This window comes from Ostrea edulis, chromosome 2 (assembly GCF_947568905.1).
Source record: "Ostrea edulis chromosome 2, xbOstEdul1.1, whole genome shotgun sequence".
In the NCBI taxonomy this organism is placed as follows: domain Eukaryota; kingdom Metazoa; phylum Mollusca; class Bivalvia; order Ostreida; family Ostreidae; genus Ostrea; species Ostrea edulis.
The window spans coordinates 70518360-70538972 of NC_079165.1; the positions used below are offsets into that span (position 1 = coordinate 70518360).

Consider the following 20613-nt stretch of genomic DNA (forward strand, 5'->3'; position numbering starts at 1 on the left):
CGAAAAGAATTACATAATGTGGTCAATATCAACAGAGAATAATAACAAAAACTGCATATAAATACATCTAGCACTACAACTACAATAATCTACAAACGTATTTACAACGCAGACTACATGTTTTTGGTCTTTAGGCTTGTTGATTTTTGGATCAGCTCTTTGGACGAATAAGGCATGTCCTAATTCACTCCACTTTTAACATTGATTGGCAAGCATGTACTCCTATGATTTTGAGGTCAAAGGTCAATAGTTGAACTGGACATAGTAATATATTGTCTCCTATATTTTAAGAATTATTTGCTTGATTGACACCAAACGTGGTACATTGGTACAGCATAAGGAGTAGATGACCGCTATTGATGTTTAGGACACATGGTCAATCCACTCTTGACATAGGAAGATATTGTCTTCTCAATATTTTGAATTGATGATACTACTATCAATTAAATGATGCGTGTGTATAACTCTTTTCAATTTTGCACCATGGGGGGCATATGTGTTTTACAAACATCTCTTGTTATTATTTTATTTGACTCAAGTATTATTGCATGTCACAGTGCTTTTAAGTATTCAAAACATTTAGCATATTTGATTGATTGATTGTATATTGTTTAATTAACATCCCGCTTGAAAATATTTTACTCATATCGAGACGTCACCATTGCCGGTTTTATAGAGCCAGACTTCCCGCATACTAAGACCCCCCCCCCTGGAAGTCTGGCTCTAGAGTGAGCCTTTCCTGGAAATAGAGGATATCAAAATTACGAAAATCGGAAGAGCTTGATTCCAAAAATGACCTAAATGATATGCTAAAGAGCTAGCTAATTTACCATTTCATGCAAGAAAATGCAATATCAAATACTATAATGCAATATAACATAATGACACTACATTATGCATAAACATATTTTGATCCCACCCTGGTTTATCCAGAACTCCGTGTTCGCCCAATTCACTGATTTTTATTTAGGAGTTGTGAGTTTTATCATTTTTCATTTTTAGCAATTTCATGATACAATATCACATCATTGTTATACAATATCATACAATGAAATATCAAATGAATATTGTATCATATGATACACACACACACACACACACACACACTCTCTCTCTCTCTCTCTCTCTCTCTCTCTCTCTCTCTCTCTCTCTCTCAGTTGGTGAGTTGAAATGACTTATTAATTCCAATGTGTTTTCTTCACCGTTTTCTTCTCTTGAGTTTAATGAACGACTTGAGCAAAATCATTTAATGCCCTGCTGAAAAAAGTTTTGGTATCTAAACAATCTCCATAAAGTGATAGTAGTTTACCAGGAATAATGAAGGAGGAAGTGTTCCTATGGGGGAAGTCTGACTCTACAACTAGTGATAGAGTAGGTCTTCCCACGGGAAGTCTAGCTCTAGAGTGAGACTTCCCCGGGGAAAGGCTTACTCTAGAGCCAGGCTTCCGGGGGAAGGTTCACTCCGGGGGGGGGGGGGAGTCTCATTATGGGGGAAGGCTAACTCTACAACACCGGCGAAGGACTGCAAAATGTAGGCCTAGACTCGGCGCTTACGGCCTTTCAGCAGGGGAATCTTTATCATTCCACACCTGCTATGACACGAGGCCTCGAGTTTTGCGTTCTCATCCGAAGGACCGACCAATTCAGCCGCCTTTTACGACAAGCAAAGCATCCTGGGAACCTATTCTAACCCGGGTTCCCACGGACATACCAATAAACATAAGGATGTCTAAATCAATAGAATATGCATATGACTGCATAGAATGTGTGATCGACAAATTCGTGGATTGAGTTAACAAATTTCGGTTAGCATGTAATGAATTAGTTTTCAATTAGATGATCGGGTATGTCGTTCAGCACATAGTATTAACAATACAGGTATTGTATATGGTTGAAAAATTAACACGAAAATGAAAACATCAAGATAAAAGACCTGTAATTTTTAAGCCAGAAAGCAGCCATTCGATTGGAACAATAGTGCAGAGGAGGGTTCGTGGTAAAAAAAAAAAAAAAAAAAAACCTTAAGGATGCTGTAAACTCTTATGCTATTGACAGAATAGAGCTGTTGCGTACAACTGAGAGAATATTGTGTCATAGGAAATTATACATCCCAAAATCTATAACAGCATTAGAAATTTGGGTGGGTGGATGCAATCTGCGATAGGATTATGGCTGTTTGTCATTTTGTTTTACCCACCCTTTTTTGATGGCAGGCACCTGTTTATGGCAGTTTTGTTTGATTTGGAATTGTATTAGGTTTATGAGGGGTCAACCTAAGATACATGTATACTGTATAATTCTTATTCTAGTCTGGTTGACACCCTTTTTTCCTATGTACATTTTGTTGCAATACTCTTTATTTAAGTACCCCTTTTCTGACCCCCATTTTTGTACTTGTTAATCATATTTTACTACTTCTCGTCATTTACTTCAATGAATGACATTTTTTCACTTCTACATTGCGTTACGTGTTGTTTGCCTGATTCTAACAAAAAAAAAATAAGTTCAGTCGCTTGGCAGGAGAACTAAAGAACATAAAAGAGCATTAGAAATAAAAACAGTGTCCTCGAATGCAATCCAAGTCTGAATATAAGTGCAGATGTAATGCTTTCTTCTACATTTCACAATTCCCAGGCCTCTTCCTTTACGACCCTTTTCAAGATTGATTGATTGTACTTTGTTTAAAGACCCATCTCATGACCGTACGGTTGGTGAAAATGTAGGCGGAGCCTAATCTAAACAGATGTTATTTACCTGGAGTGGCCAGGGTCCACCAAGGTGTTAATTGTCCCGATTTCAAAAAGTCTCGTTAATTAGGTAGGTAGTCATAAATTGATGACAAATTATTTCAATAAGTTACAAATTTTAGAAATTATTGTGCAAATTATTGTTTGATTTCTGATTGTGTAATTTATAATACATGTATATAGAGGGGAAAAAACTACAATTATATTGAAATTGCATTGTTCAGGGATCTTTCTAAAAACAATTGAATTACCAGAAAATAGCAGTTGTGGACAGGTCAATGCTATCAAAACTCAGGTATACTGGGCTTCCTCAAGATCTAAAGAATGTATCAAGATACTGGCTGTTATTGTTATCAAAACATCTCTCTGGGGTAGCTCTAGACCACAGTGACTGCAGATGTCACTCCGCCTGAGATATATTGTTAAATGTTTGATTGACAAGCACCTTACAATTTGTGGGTGTTAACTTAGAATTGGGTCTTTAACGTCCCTCTTGAGAATTTTTCACTCATATGGAGAATGTCATATTCCCCTGCATAGTAGGAAAGCTGTTTTATTTTGTCTAAAACGGAATCGACAGAAGCTATTCAACATTACAAACTTTGCTTTGTGTGATATGATTTTAGAGAATGCAAAATATTGGTAGGCCCATATTACATATATGTACCATGTCCAACTGAGATGGGATTGAAGTTCGATTTTCCTATTTAATTTTCAAGTAAAGATTTATGAATAATGCAAAAATAAAGGTAGTTTCAATGGAAAATTTTGTGGTAAATATGACTTTTTAGAAATATTTGAACTATTTACAAATAGTTTCACAATATTCTATAACAATTGTTTGGTATGCTATGCCCTCAAAAGAAAATTGGGAAAATCTTATGTCCACCATTTTAAATTACCATTTTGACATACCTACTGCTATTTTCATGAAGGCCAACATTTTTTCCCCAAATTTAACTTACTGGAGTTGATTAGAAACCATGCTATGCTAATTCTTATTTTTTTTCTGTACATGTATATCGGACCAGATTTGACATAATATAGTTCTTGTGTAGATATTTATTATGACGGTAAACCACTTGGTTGAAGTTTTGTTTTCCCAGTAACGGTATCACTCGTCTCGCAACTGTGTGGTTCTGTGTTTGATTCTTGTCAAAAGTAAAACGATTATCACAGGTAGTGAGTGGTCTTTCACCAAGCTTCTGGAATTACTAGTTATGGCCAAATATGAAATCTCTATCACTAGATATTCAAAGGTTATGGACTAAGTTAAAGTATTTTAAATATAGGTCATACTCAATGATCATGAGGTCAAAGGCTTGGAACCAAATGGAAAGCGATGGCAAAAGAAATATACGTGTGAAATATGAAAGCCCTATCACTCACCATGCCAAAGGTATCGCCAAATAATAAGAAAATAAATTCGCAAAGGGGTCCTTCAAAACGTAAAAACTACCAAGAATAGTTCATGGTAATTGATTATACCTTTTTTGAAAAATCATCCTTCAGTACATGTTCAATATTCAGTAAGTAATGAATTTGAAAAGGTGGTCATTAACGACAGGATTAATTCTCTGAGCATAATTTTCTTGTTTTACTCCTCTTCCAAGCAAGTTGCTCATCATTATTTTTCTCTTTGTATATCAATGATTTAGAGGATTAACTATTAAGGAGTGGGATATATGGAAGGTGAAAATAACGAACAGTGATCAATCTCACAACTCCTATAAGCAATACAAAATAGATAGTTGGGCAAACACGGACCCCTGGACACACCAGAGGTGGGATCAGGTGCCTAGAAGGCGTAAGCATCCCTTGTCGACCGGTCACACCCGCCGTGAGCCCTATATCCTGATCAGATAAACGGAGTTATCCGTAGTCAAAATCAGTGTGCCAAGAACGGTCTAACAATCGGTATGAAACACGTCAGACAGCATTTGACCCAATGATAGGTTGTATTGACGAACTCGATTGTTATAACAACAATAGAATTTGCCAAATACCACATGGCGATGGAGCTCATAAAGAAGTGCTTGAATACTAAAACTTTGAATAATAAAATAAAGAAATTAATTTCAGTGTAATTTATTTCTTGTAAACTAATGTACACGGTGTATAGACTCTTTGCATTTCCATCAAACTGATTTAGTTGGAAGCTGAAGTACTTACTCATGATGTTTCTGTATAAACAACAGTCACAATGTTTTAAGCAATGCTGCAACAAGGTACTAATTAGCATTTAGTCGAAGAAAAAGTTTCTGGTTTTTCAACAAAAGAAAATAACGACAGCATTTTCCCAAAGCTCAACTTTATACTTGATTGTAGCTTCGGAATACGTACAGTGTTGAAAATCGACTGCTGCTATGTTAGCATTGCTCCACGTAAAGGGACCATACGGTATGGTCCATCAAGATATGTTGGATGTCCATATGGTACCATCTGGGAGAGTTATGTTTTTCTTCAACATGCTTACTCCTCCTAGGCACCTGATCCCACCTCTGGTGTGTCCACACTGTCAACCTAACGAGGCCAAAATACACATATAATCAATGAGCCAAAATAAGACCTAGGCTTGCTTTGTATAATTCTTCTGCTTCATACTTAGATAATTTATTGAGAGCAGACATTAACGGTAAACTGACAACTGTGTGACAAACGGGATGATTTCAGCTTCTCCATCGTCAACTTCCCATATTTGTGTAGCAATATTCCATTATCACCTGCGTGTGGTGTTTATATATCTCAACTGATGCGTTATGCAAGAGCTTGTTCTGCGTATAGTCAGTTTTTAAATCGAGGTAAGCTACTGACAAACAAGTTGATGGTACAGGGATTTCAACAGTCTCGATTGAAGTCAGCATTTCGCAAATTCTATGGTCGTTATAATGATCTAGTTCGTCAATACAACCTCGCATTGGGTCAAATGCTGTCTGACGTGTTTCATACCGATTGTTAAGCCGTTCTTGGCACACTGATTTTGACTGCGGATAACTCCGTTTACCTGATCAGGATATAGGGCTCACGGCGGGTGTGACCGGTCAACAGGGGATGTTTACTCCTCCTAGGCACCTGATCCCACCTCTGGTATGTCCAGGGGTCCGTGTTTGCCCAACTCTCTATTTTTGAATTGCTTATAAGAGTTATGAGATTGATCACTGTTCGTTATCTTCACCTTGCATAATAATGTCAATGTGTATATCTCATACAAAATATCTATCAATTCAACAAAGAAAAATGGAATTATATTGGCCTGAAATCATTTCCACTGATGTCGTATCGCCCAGCGAATACTACGCCAATACTTATGCATCGGAGATTACCTTGACGAGGGGGTTCTAAATGCACACCATCAGCGCTGAGGAAATCAAAGGAGCTCCAGAATCCTCAGTGACGCCAGGAATGAGTCCCCTGCCTAGCTTCAAGCTCCCGTTTCAAGTTAATGTTGACTTCAATCACCTTCTCATTGAAACCTGGTGGCACGACTGAGGTCGACGACGAAACAACTGGGTTACGATTACTACCCGAATGCCTATACTTTCCCGCAAATAGTTTGCAACGGACACAATATTGTGAGATAGTTCGTCACTGCTATACTGGTGCAAGTAATTTTTCCGAAATGTAGGAAGCATATGTCCGGAATCGCAGAAAAATTCAAGTATTCAGTCGATTGTGTAGGATGCACGAGTTTCATGCCGTCCCTCGCCCGAATAGAAACATTGAATCGATCACCGTCCAAACAAAGTTTTTCAGTGCAGTAAAATCCTCCATATACTGTCCAACCCGTCGAATGAAGGAATTTCCAATCAAACATACATTCAGTCTATTAAGCTTCGTCATCGACGAAGACACGAATTTCAATTTAAACAAGCAACAGTCTAAAAACAAATCATATAGGCCTAGCCTAACTCACGTTTCATACGAGAGGAACCACTTCAGAACGATCCCCCAGTGTCGTAAAATATATAACAAGGCAGGCAGACTCTTGAAAACTAAATTCTATTTGGCTGGTATTGAACTAGAATGTGTATCCAACTACAAATACCTTGGGGTTTCATTTTGTACATTTGGTTCATTCTCCCTTGCTAAGAAAGAACTATATCATAAAGCTCTGAAAGCATTATCTAAACTAAAAAAAAAAGACTTCATTTCACTAAACCCTGATATTAAAACCATTTCTAATATATTTGTCCATACCATCAAACCAATATTCTTATATTCTTTGGAAATCTGGGGTTATTTCAATCCTTTTTCCAAAAAATCTACTAACTCCGGTGGTAACATAGACAAAATTTACTCAAACCAACTTTGTGATAAACTACATCTCAAATTTTGCAAATCAATACTTGGTGTACATAAATCTGCAACACACTTTGCCGTACTGTCGGAATTGGGAAGATTCCCCCTTCACTTTGACATATTAAAAAGTATGTTAAGTTACTGGTACAGACTTGAAAATCTTGGTCAGTCATTTACACAATTGTTTGATCATATCGAGAATCAAAATTACTTTTTGAACAAAACAATTCATCATGGTTTGGTTCTATAAACTGTTTCATAACCAATATTAATGGGATTAAAGATTTGCCCTTTAAAAGTGCATACCAGTTTAAAAAGGCTCTTAAAGATTGTTTATTCAAACATTACATCAAAGAATGGCATTCGCACCTTACATTAAATTCAGATAAAAAACTAAGTTGCTTTTCTACTTTTAAACAATACTTTGGTTTTGAGAATTATTTGAGATCAATTAAAAATTTTGAGCAAAGAAGAAGTCTAACACGTTTCCGTATATCAGCTCATAGACTAAACATTGAAAGGGAACGTTACCAAAAATCCCTCGACACGAGAGATTTTGTCTAAGATGCAACAACAATTCAGTGGATGACGAAAAACATTTTTTATTCTCATGTAGTCATTTATCAGAAGAAAGGGTTATTTTATTCCAAATAATAGACAAATCATGTAAGAATTTCGTAAAGATAGACAGTGATCAAAAGCTTATCTGGCTAATGACCAATGAAGATGAAAATATCCTCATCCAAATTAGTAAGATGATTTTAAACAGTGGGATATAATACTACAAATGTTACATTTCATTATGCACATTTTCTTTCTTCATCATATTGTACACCTGTAGGCTGCCTTGGCTACTGGGAGTACAAGACCAACAGTCTGGTACAACAATTTACTACCAGATTGTTAACAGGCACTGTCCCTTGGTGCTCCCTGTAATCAGGTCAACATATCGTGTTTTTATTCTCTCATATAACGCTATTCTCTTTTATATAAATATTCTAACCTTTCTGCTTTAGACATAAAACATTCAGAACAACTGGATCCTACGTGTAAATATGTAATATACTTGCATGCTGTATTCAGTAAGATGATTTTGAACAGTGTAATGTGATACTGCAAGTACATGTCTTTGCATTCTACACATTTCCTTTACTTTACACTTGTACGCTGTCTTGTTACTGGGAGTACAAGATTAACAATCTGGTACAATAGATTTACTACCAGACTGTTAACAGGCACTGTCCCTTGGTGCCCCTGCAATCAAGTAAACAATTCACACCTTCTTTAACACTTCATACAATTGTTTTCATTTACATAATTATTCTATCATCTCCCGGCATTAGCATAAAACATTCAGAACAGCTGGATCCTACATGTACATGTGTTAAACTGTTTTATACTTGCATACTGTTCTTACTAACCTAGACCAAAAGAAACCTGGCGAAGAATGATAGATGGAGAGTTGAAAGAGATGGGACTAACCTGGAAAGAAGCAGAAAAGAAGGCAAGGGACAGACAAGTGTGGCGGGAGCTGATTTCAGCCTTATGTGCAGACATGCACGAAGAGGATTAAATAAGGAAGTAAGTACTGTTACAATTGGAATTTTATATGTATTCACACAACACAATCATTATCTGCTACCCCAGAAACTGATGTGTGAAGCAGTAGGGTTATTTTATTTATCATGTTGTTAATTTAAATCTTGTCTGTAATCAGTATTTCATATATAATTATAGATATGTGTAGTGCAGAAGTGTGAACTCTGTCAGTATTGCCAGTAGTACTTCTAAATGATTGTTATTTATTTTCATTGTTATAATTAATTGCCTCTTAACATGTACATGCCCCCAAAGGCCCTTGATTGGTGAATAAACTATATATATATATATATATATATATATATATATATATATATATATAATCACAAACACAGTGAATAAAATTCCAGTACCAAGTTAATTTTCTTTGTGCACACAAATACTTGAGCAGTCTTGCACTCCAAGCAAACAAAGAGGAATGACCAAAGCGTCCTAACGGCGCACTGTGATTGGTCATCCATGTAATATGCTAAGTACAAAACATTATATCATCTTAAGTTTGCCTGATCGGAAATTTCCACCCAAGACAGCGATGATAAGAAACATACCAATATGAGGCATCCCAAGGGGGGGGGGGGGGGGGGGGGGGCTCAAACAGAAAGTTTCCATACTTAAAAACCATCAAACGTGAAAGATTGATTGATTGTATCTTGCTTAACCTCTCTCTCAAGAATTTTTCACTCATATGGAGACGTCACCAAGACCGGTGAAGGGCTTCAAATTTAGGCCTATGCTCGACGCTTACGGCCATTGAGCAGTGAAGGTTCTTTAGCGTGCCACACCCACTGTGACACGGGGCATCCGTTTTTAAGGTCATCTCCGAGGACCCGTGACATTCACACCTGATGCCGAGCGTTTGGTGATGGAACTGTCACTATCTGTTTTAACGACTTAGGTCTATCGCGGCCGGGATTCAAACGTGAAATAAACAAATTTAACATGTTATACAAAACATATATATTTACCATATTTTACTTATCCAAAATATACACAATAGAACAAACACAATTAACACGTTACATAAAAGTCATTATCTACTATAATTACCTATTTCAGTCTTTGAGATTGAATTTGTCATTCTTTTCCAGTAAAAAAAAAAATGAACCAAACTGTTCATTTAAAGATTATTTTCACAGCTTAGAGAAAGTAAAAGCAATTTCACAGGCTAACCCAATTACCTCATCCATCTTGGTTAAATGTAGTCCGAAAAATCTGACGTTTTCCTGGCTTTTTTTTTTAATGATTTTGATATTTATCGTGCCAGGAAAACGTCAGAACCGGCACCATTACGTAAACTGGAAAATCGCCGCCTCCAGTTAAAGGCGGCATTCTCGGGCCGATTTTAAATACTTACGAGCCAAATTCAACGTTAAATTCATAATTAATCAATAAAACGATGCTAAATTCCGCTTTCCCATCTCGAGAAATATTTTAATGCTAAGCAAAATCATAAAAGTAACGTTTTACATCTTTGTAACCTGCAATACATGTTATGAAATATATTAAACATGCTTTGATTTAATATTTTAAGGAAAATCAACTGAAACAAATTATACACATCGACAAAAATTATGTACAATATTACAAACAAAACTATAACAATGAACAAAAAAATAAAATTAAAAAAAACAGTGAAATACATTTATATATGAGAGACATTCGATTATGTTCAGGCTTCTTCACATCTACAATAAGGCTGTTTCAAATGTAGATTGATTGCAGTGAAGCAGTTTTGTTTTTCAGAAGAAAAATAAATGCATTGGCTTAAGTGTCATAGGAAATTCGTATTTTTCCAGTAGGGGAAATCCGATCAGGCAAAACGACTAGATATCCTGTGAGAGGGAATATTGAACTTCATCGTATTCATTCATACCATTGCCATTGGCATAGCATGTCGATTTGGCGTTAAGCCTACAAAATTGAATTAAATAGAAAGTGTATCAATTGAGAGAAAAACACACGTATGTACTTCACGGAAAAGATAATAAAATATACCTCGCTTGTGGTGAAACGTTTCTATTTGGAATTGCACCTAGTAAAAGAAAAATTCAATTGCTTGAATTAAAATAATCAACATCGAAGAGAAAGTAGGTTTTTAATACAAGCGTTTAAGATACTCGTAAAGGTAATTTTTGAAATATTACGGATTAAGACATTCGGTACCTACCACGAGGTTTCCTCATGACAAAGAAATATAGAATAGTTGTGATGACACCCACGACTAATGGAATGGCAAGAAGAGACGCCCAGAAGTAGATTTCACAAAAGCCTGAAAAAAAATATACACAAAATGACTTCCATTTAACATGCCTTGTTGGATTAGTGGCAAATGCAACCCAAAATAAACTTTTGGAGGGGAAATGACAGTTATCATTTACCATCTGGTTAAACACGTACCGTTACTGAAACGACCATTGTTTTCTCTCTTAGAGTCTGGTAACGAAATAGTACTATGTACAGCATCTGAATGTAAAGTATGACGGAAACATATTTAATTTGTCTATTCCAGAAAGTTTTGTCTACTAAAAGTTGACCAAACATATCAGTAGATTATCGATCGTATCTGAGATATTTACTTATTTTAAGAATTCTGAAGTTTGATTTGTACAAATATTTGTGGTTTTCTTGACGTCGAAATTTTTTTCATAAAACGTCTAAATTCAACTTACCAATACGGATGTCAGTGGTTGCTTCATTACGTAAAGGAATATTGGAGGAGGTTGACAAACAATCTACGTACAATACAAGGTTTCGTGCAAGACGTATACATAAATGAATTTAAGGTATCACTAATTAGGAATGAAATGAAAAAAAATTGAAGGGTAGCTCACCAAATTGATAATTCTCCACATTCTCTGAAGTTGTGACAGGCGGACGGTCACAGTCTGTATTGAGAATAAAACGTTTTATAGAACACCATTCCATAATAGATAACTTTATTTTACAACTACCTTTTAATAGAATATTCGATAAATATTGTACATTGTCATTAGGTAGAATGATTTCTGACGTTTATCATACCAATTGCAAGACCATTATTTACATACTAATATTGACTTCGGGTTATTCCGTTTACCTGATCAATTATAAAATAAAGGGCTCACGGACGATGTGACCTACCACCAGGCGATGTGTACTCCTCCTAGTCACCTAACCCCACCTCTGATGTATCCGAAAGTCCGTGTTTGCCCCACTTTCAATTTTGGAGGATTTATTGTATTATTTCATCCAACCAGTTTAGGTGATATACACCTGATACTGTATGGCTATATTTGCACAACGATAAAACATTTTCATATCTCATAAAGTGTGATGAAAGGCGAAGATAGCGAACAGTAATCAATCTCATAAATCCTATAACCAATAAAAAAGATATAGTTGGGGAAAGACGGACCCGTGGAGAAACCAGAGGTGGGATCAGGTGCCTAGGAGAAGTAAACAGCCCTGTCGACTGGTCACACTCACCTTGAGTCCTATATCTTGATCAGGTAAACGGTGTTATCCGTAGTCAAAATGAGTGTGCCAAGAACGGTCTCACAAAGAAAAAAGTCTACACAATCTTTCATTTTACATAAGTACTGTATATCTAGAAATAAAAGATATTCACTTCACAATGAAATAGTTAACTTATTATTGGCAGAGTTATGAATAAAACTGTCTCTCTGAAATCACCAAAACTTTTCTATTGATCATAGCGTTTCTATGTAATCCAGATTTGTAAACCAATATTCATTGAAGTGAGAATCGCGGTTCTTTCGGATGAAAGTGGCGGGTATTGTCATAATAAAGAACCTTCACTGCTATCACCCTGAGGAACATGTATAGGTCATTTGTAACACTTTGCCTACAGCTGTTGGCGTCTCAATATGTGTGAAAAATTCTCGATTGTGTGTCTATATCTTTTTCTGTTGAAAGGCAAAAATAGATATAATTTCAAATGTTTTATATTCATTTTAGTTGGAATGCAGTTTTAAAAACGCTAACATCGATGGAAAAAAATACCTAATTTGTTTACTAGTTAAAGCCTGTTAAATAGGTTTACTATGTCCATGCTTTTTACTTACTGCAGACTGCACGAACACGGAAATATAGTTGTGCATGCTGACACATTTTTAGGTCACCTGAGTTTATTCATGTGACCTATTGCAATTGGTTTTCGTCCGTCGTGCGTTAACAATTGAACATTTTTAACTTTTTCTTAATAACTACCAGTCCAATTCTTTTCAAATTTAGTATGAAGCATTATTGTGACAAGAGGGACATCAGTTATAAATTTCAGGACTCCAACACCCCTAGAGTCCTAGGGGCGGGGCAAAAACTGTCGAAAATTGACAAATTTTTAAAAATCTTCTTCTCAAGAACCACACATATGTAAGAAAAACTAAATGCATAGTGATGTAGAACAGGAAGGCTTCTACCACAATTGTAAATTTCATGATCCCCAGGGTAGGGGTTCTGACCCCGGGTTAGGGGTTCTGACCCCAGGGTGGGGCCAGACTTGTTATATAGTGTTTATGTGTAAAACACTTAAATTACATTTTCTTTAATGCTATTAATACTACATTGAAAGTAAATAGATATTTAGAACGAACAGTAAGTCCTTTGCCAAAATGGTAAATTTGATTATTTCAGGGGTAGGGGTTTTGGTATCAGGTTGGGGCCAAAATGGTCAGTTATTAAATGTGTGAACAATAGACATTTTTAACTTCTCGATAACTATCATTCCAATTCGTTTCAAATTTGGTATGAAACATGTTTGGAACAAGGGAAACATAAATTGTAAATTTCAGGACTCCAGCACCCCTGGGGCCTTAGGGGTGGGGCAAAAACTGTCCAAAAATGACAAATTTTCAAAAATCTTCTCAAGAATCACACACATGTAAGAAAAACTAAATGCATAGTGATGTAGAGCAGGAAGGCCTCTACCAATGTTGTAAATTTCATGATCCCTGGGGTAGAGATTCTGACCCCAGGGCGGGACCAAACTTGTTATATAGTGTTTAAGTGTAAAACACTTAAATAACATTTTCGTTAGTGCTTTTGACACTAAATTGAAACTAAATGGATAGAGCAGGTAGTCTTTTACCAAAGTTATTAATTTGATTTTCCCCCAGAGTAAGGGTTTTGACCCCAGGGTGGGGCCAAACTTAGTATATAGTATTTATGTGTAATTTTGTTGATACTGTATAAAATCTAAATGCATACTTAGGAATAGCAGAAAAGGATTTACAAAAAATGGTGAATTTCACAACCCAGGACTATGACCTTAGGATGAGTCCAAGTTAGTCATATATTTTGATGTTTTGATTTAATACACTATTATTTAAAGCCTTTCATCAGTGTATGCACTTTTGAGGGCAGTGAAGTTTTAAGAACACATTTTGTTTTATACTGTTACTGAACATAATAACGTAATAGTATAATCAATCTAGCCATATATGAGCAAAACCTCAAACTAATTGCAACAGAAATGAAATTTTGGTTATTCATGCAAGAAAACACATGCAAACAACATATTAAAAATCGGCTTTTGTATTTCAATTGGAATTTTGGGGTAAAATGATGTTTTTTTTTTCATGAAAATCGCTAAAAACTATTGAAGAAAATATCCATTTCATGTAACATACAGTAAAAATAAGTTTCATATTTCAAATTTCAACCTTGAAATGTTCGATTAAAGCTTTTAACAGCAGAATACATCTATATTCTTTCCTTGACTGTAAGTTTTGGGTACAATCTTGCTATTTTGAATATAATTGTTAAAGATTGAAACTTTAAGAAGAAAACCCACATTTTTTCATACATTTAAGGCTACCAATAAAAAATTGAAGTTAGGGTTTATTTTAAAAATTGTTCAAGAAGTAAGATATATATATATATTATTTGCAATATATATGAAAAATACCATTTTAGGAAGGAAAACCTACCTTTTTCTAAAACAAAAATAGTGAAAAACTGGAAATGATAGGAAATGACTGTTTTATAGAAGATATGACATTCATCTTATAAATTTAAGAATAAAACGTCCAAATGCACAACTAAACCTTTCTGCACCAAATTTATTTTCCCTTTCCGAATTTTGGGCTGAAATCTTCATTTTCCAACAAAAATCGATAAAAACTGGATTTTGGAAGAAAATACTTTTTCCTGTCCATTAGGCATATATGAGTTACCACATGAAGATTTATACATTAAAATAAACTGTTAACACAAAACAAGTGCCCCTTCGAAAATGGTCTGTAAAAGATTACCTACATTTTTACAGTTACTCCCCTTACATCGGAAGTTGGAGGCGCGCTTACCATTCCAGTCCTATGTTTCACATAAATACATGTAGTACTTTAAAACAGTGTATAGCCATATTTGCTTACGTTACCAAATTCTTTATTAAGCTGAGTTTTAACAGTTTGTACTATATCTATGACAAAACAAGGTTCTGTTTCTTCGATTTTATAAAGAAATCTTTAATACGTGCACTTCGTCAAATTCTAGAGTTAGTCGTATTTGATGTTTCGTTCTATCCAAATTATTGTGCAATTAATACCGAGAATTTCAGAAGTAATCTGTTTAAAAACAATGGACATCTAGAATTAAAAGCAAAATGAATCAGGCACGCAGTATCGTAAAAAAATGGGGGGGTGAGGATAATTTCACAATATTGCCTGAAAATTGAAAAGTAAAATTTAATCCAAAGTTATGAAAATCCTTGATGGTGTGTGTGGGGGGGGAGGGGGCTAAGGTTGTTCTCTCAGTCCAATTTTACACTTCCATTGTTTACAGTTCACGACAATGCTTTTTTTTTTTAAAACAGGAGGGAGGGTAACCAATCTGTCTAAAAATCGACCTCTGTGCGTAAAAAATAATCAACTTTGCATGTAATGACAAAAGGGTATAGAACCATTGTTGTAACGTGCCTGATTATTATATAAGTGATCATTTGCAAATGAGTAATTACAGTACAGTTCATTCCATGTTTTTACAAGTACAACGGCTAGTGTCACAATTTGCCTTGAATTTACAGCAAATAACGTTCAAAAGTTTATCTGGCGCGACTTGTACTTTAGTTTTAATGGTTACAAGAATTGCTGAAAGCAGTGATAAGCCCCAGTTCGAAGGATCCAAATCAATCATTTCTTTAGTCCACTCTATGACTTAGAAAACTTCTTCCAGTGCTCCTCTTCTGCAGCTGTAGTTAGTGGCAATGACTGAACTTGTAAAAATGATATTGTGTTAGACAATACTTCACAAAGCAAATATGTTATAAGTGTTTCTATGGTATTCCATCGTATAAAGTCGATATGACGTCGACACTAGAAGATATCTTTTTCTCTATAGAATCCTCATTTAGGAAGGTGAAGATAACGAACGGTGATCAATTTCGTAACTCCTATAAGCAATACCGAATAGAGAGGTGGGCAAACACGGACCCCTGGATATACTAGAAATGGGATCAGGTGCCTATGAGGAGTAAGTACCCCCTGTTGACCGGTTACACCCGCCGTGAGCCCTATATCTTGATCAGGCAAACGGAGTTACCCTTATTTAAAATCATTGTGCCAAAAACGGCCTAACAATCGGTATGAAACAAGTTAGATTTTAGCCAAAGATAGGTTGTATTGGCAAAGTAGATTGTTATAATGACCATAGAATTTGCGAAATGCTGACTTTAAACGAGACGGTTGAAACCCCTGCATCATCATCTTTTTTGTCAGTAGCCTGCCTCCATTTAAAAACTAATCATAGACAGAATTTGTTGGCGATTTGTCTACATTTTGACATTCCACTGCTTTCTTAAGTACATGACCCGTTCCGATGCCGAACATTGTTGACGTTGTGTCGCATCCTGTGAATGCATGTAGAAATGGCAAGGATTGACAAACTTCGTTTCCTAAAAAGACGTCTGGTTTTAACGATAATCTTCACTTACGGGCAAGATCGAAAGTTCAATGTCTCACAAAAAATTAAGTTCACATAGATTTCACCAAGACGCTCCCCTTTAAAACTTAATATGATAAATGTTGAAACTAATCGAATAACAAAAAACAAACGTACGATTATGAATAACTCTCTGTATACCTTATTTACTGTTTATTCATAAATGGAAGTGTACATTAAATTTATTAAATGTTCATTAATATGTTAAATTATCATGTGGTATTCAACAGTCGCTTGTGTTTTTCCTTTTTCCTCTAAAATGTGATCGATGTCGGATGACAGAAACTTACGGGAGTTTTTATCCCCCTCCCCCTAACTACATGTAATTCAATTTAAACTTTCATCCGACATTGATCTCGTCCCTTAGGGTAGTAGTTATGTTTATTTCAGAGTTCGACGCTATTTCTGTGCTTTATATAAAGACTTTTCAAATACAATGTGCATTTTGTATGATCCTCTAAAATTTACGATAAGTAACTGTCTCCCATTTCCATTCTCACTGATCGTGTGCCAGCGTGGCGAGAATCCCATCGTCATCGAAAACAAGTTTTGTCTTGAATATATGGCCGAGTGGTCTAGCGCGCTGGTCGCATGCTGTTAGGTGATGTGGTTCCGCAGGTCGTGAGCCCAAGACTAATTAGAAAGAGTAATTACTAGATTCTAAGATTGTTCATTTTACATTAAATCATGATACTAGGCGCAAGTGTTTACTTACATTGATTTTTATTATTTATATTATCAATGTTTTATTATCATTATTATTATCCACTCCCCAAACCTGAATTTGAAAAAGAAAAGCAAAATTACTTTACTTACTTAGTTTTATAAAAGTTTTTAATACAAAACGCTTGCTCAAATGATCAAGATACAAAATAACTGAAACTTTTAACCCTAATGGCTTTCCATACTTTCTTTTTTAACAAACGTAATTCTCCCTTGTAAATTGACACTAATTCTTTAAGATTTCATTTATAATTGAATATAATTTATTCATAACTTCTAAAGTAAATATTGTGTTTCATAATTAAAATTAATTCATTAAAGGGCCAAACAAAATATTTTGAAGGTTTGTTCCGAAAGTTCCCCGGGAGTGGAAGTCGACAAAGAATATGAGATGCTGAGCAATATTGTATGTATATAAAAGGTCTTAAAATCACCTTTTTAATACAACTGTTAAGCTGTTTAATTGCGTTTTTATTACATGCGCTTTAGATCGTCGTGTATAACTTTTCCGATGACTTTCACTGTTAAGTTACTCCCCTTTACGTGTACGACGTGCCGTAAACACTACGAAATATCGATGGTTTATTAAAACATTTAAGTCTTTTGAAGTATTTCCCATTATCCGATTTTGTCCGATTTTTTGTATGTTGTTAACCACGCTTTTGTTTATTAAATTCCATCGAGTTTGTTTCTGTTGCAATTATTTTGAGGTGATTTGCTAGATTGACTAGACTATAAGCGCCGAGTAAAGGCCTAAATTTTGGAGCCCTTCACCGGCAATGGTGACATCTCCATATGAGGGGAAAATTCTCGAAAGGGATGTCAAACAAATCCAATCAATCAGACCAAATCATACGTAGCATTTCCATACAAATTTTCTCCGAATTACATTTAAAGATTGACAAGAACTGCTAAAAGATATGAAATGTTGACTATTAATTCAAAATTATTTGTATAAATTCGAAAATTGCTGTTATAAAATTTAGAAATTCATTTCAAAATTAAGGATTATCTCCCTCATGCATAGCTCTTATCCTTGGACGAATTTGACTCCACTTGTTTGGCACGCTTTTTTGGCTATATTTAGATCTAAAACTTCATAGTTATTTCGGATTTCAAACATTTCGGTTGAGCATCACTGAAGAGACATTATTTGTCGAAATGCGCATCTGGTGCATCAAAATTGGTACCGTATAAGTTTTACATTGATAATATGAGAACATTTATAACATTTTCAGATAATATAATTTTGCTCCTGAAATTGGTTATTTTCAATTTTTAAAAAATAGTATCAATGATTTAATTGTATGCATAGTACAACTTTATTTCCAGGTCTGTATAAATGAGAAAAGAAGGTTCCTTGCCTCGTTTCGCCTTAAATTCTTAAATAGTAAGATTTTACCATTTAATTGAGAAAGAATTGAACAAAAACATTCTATAGCATGAAAGATGTTGCTCGAAATCGCTATTTCCAATTTTGTTTTAGTTTTATTTTTCTTACCAACAATCTACTTATTCATAAACGCATGTGTAAGGACCTACCTTTGGGAATTGTAGCGTTTTTCTTTTCTTCGAAGGAATAATTACGATTGCGATTTTCTACTGGCACCCATATCATTGTGTACGTCTGTCCAGCCTTCCCAGTGTAGATAAAGCTATGGACGTTCGTGACAAGGTTGAACGAAAAGTTTTTGTCATTTTCGTTTTTAATTGCAATGGAGAACTCAGGAAAACGTGTAAGGTTCCACTGTATATCGATTCTGCACGCAGACACAGAGACGGTGACGTAATTTGGTTTCGGCATGGCATCTGTATTGCAATACAACATAATAAATCTTAATAATGAAAGCATATCATGCCCATACGTTAATCTATATAAAATGTACCCACATATTAACTGTATACCAGCTGATACAAGGATTATCAAAGCCCAACACATCCTGAATAACATGAATGCATTGTTTAGGCTGGTATATTTATATGTTGCTGTAAACAAGGAAGACAGTGCCTGTCACCTATAACGGCATGCAAATTATGCCTCATACCTGTTTAAGTTCGTGGGGATAGTTTTAGCAATACGTATATAAATCGATTTGTAGACATAGTTCTCTTAATTATATTGAATATCATGCATGCTTTTTACATGAACTTATTTGTGAAGGTAAACAATATAGACACAAATTTGTGTTGTGTACCCAAAAATGCAATCTCTCAAAAATAACCTACTTGTACTTCACATCAGTACAGGAAACCATATCAACACAAGCGTGAAATAGGATGCAAAACGTTCAATTGTAACTACAGGTTCTGCAAATCTTATACTTTTGACATAATAGTGAAACGGATCGAGAGGACTGGATGGTCATTGTCAATTTTAAGACTATTCCGTTGTCTGGAAGACACCGCGGCAACTGTTGAGGGCGGATCACAATACACATTGTTATAAAGATAACTTTCAAATAGCTTTTTACAAATTCTAAAAATCGCAATAAAAACTTTTATTAACATAAACTTCTTAAGGTTCATTAGTATTTACTGAGTAATTGGGTGAGGAGATTATCTGAGTACTCTTTTACGTCTTGTCATTTAAATACTAATCGCGACAAAGCATACCATATTTTAGATGGAGACAGCATTGAATCTTATTTCCAATTCTGTTGTTCCATGTGGGTTTATCAGATGTAGTGTTGTGAATTCTGTATACAATCTTAATACACCTTTAATATCTATTTAACGTTACTCAACAGGTATTTGATTTCAATGTTAGTCAGATGAATCAGAAATTCCTTTTACATAAGAAATAACTTAATTAGTAACAAATTCCAGAGAAACCGAGCGTGAATCTCTAAATGTATATTAAGTAGTGGCCAACCTCTTAGCGACCGGTAATAACGGAACAGCAAAGGTGACTCACGATATCAGTTATCAGCATTTTATGACGATAATCTATGGGTAAGTATCTACAGCTGTAAAGTGGAGTAGTGACTAATCAAACGCTAATATATTTATTTTGTCTATCTTTCTGTAAGGCAGGTTTGTTTTTAGATAAATTATTACTCCGTGTACCTGATCAAGATATAGGACTCACGGCGGCTGTTACATGTATCGGTCTACAGGTACTCCTATGCACCTGATCCCACATATAATATGTCCAGGGTCCGTGTTTGCCCAAGTTTTTATTTTCTATTCCTTTAGCGAGTTATGACATTGATCATTGTTCGTAATCTTCACCTTTCATTACTTATCAGGTTTGTTACTGATTGTCTACAGAGATTTGTCATAGAAAGCGAGGCGAAGCTGAGTCTTTTGT

The 20613-nt window shown here is 35.2% G+C and overlaps 1 protein-coding gene across 1 annotated transcript; it reads right to left on the bottom strand.

The window, feature by feature from the left end:
- Positions 1 to 10044: 10044 nt before the first annotated feature.
- LOC125680025 (uncharacterized) lies at positions 10045 to 19282 on the bottom strand. The gene is made up of 8 exons (XM_056157136.1): positions 19194 to 19282; positions 18846 to 19112; positions 11477 to 11530; positions 11315 to 11377; positions 11043 to 11108; positions 10813 to 10914; positions 10641 to 10677; positions 10045 to 10556 (listed from the first exon to the last, which is right to left on the bottom strand). The coding sequence occupies exons 1-8, from the start codon at positions 19252 to 19254 to the stop codon at positions 10469 to 10471; spliced, it is 738 nt and encodes a 245-aa protein (XP_056013111.1). The 5' UTR covers positions 19255 to 19282; the 3' UTR covers positions 10045 to 10468.
- Positions 19283 to 20613: the final 1331 nt, after the last annotated feature.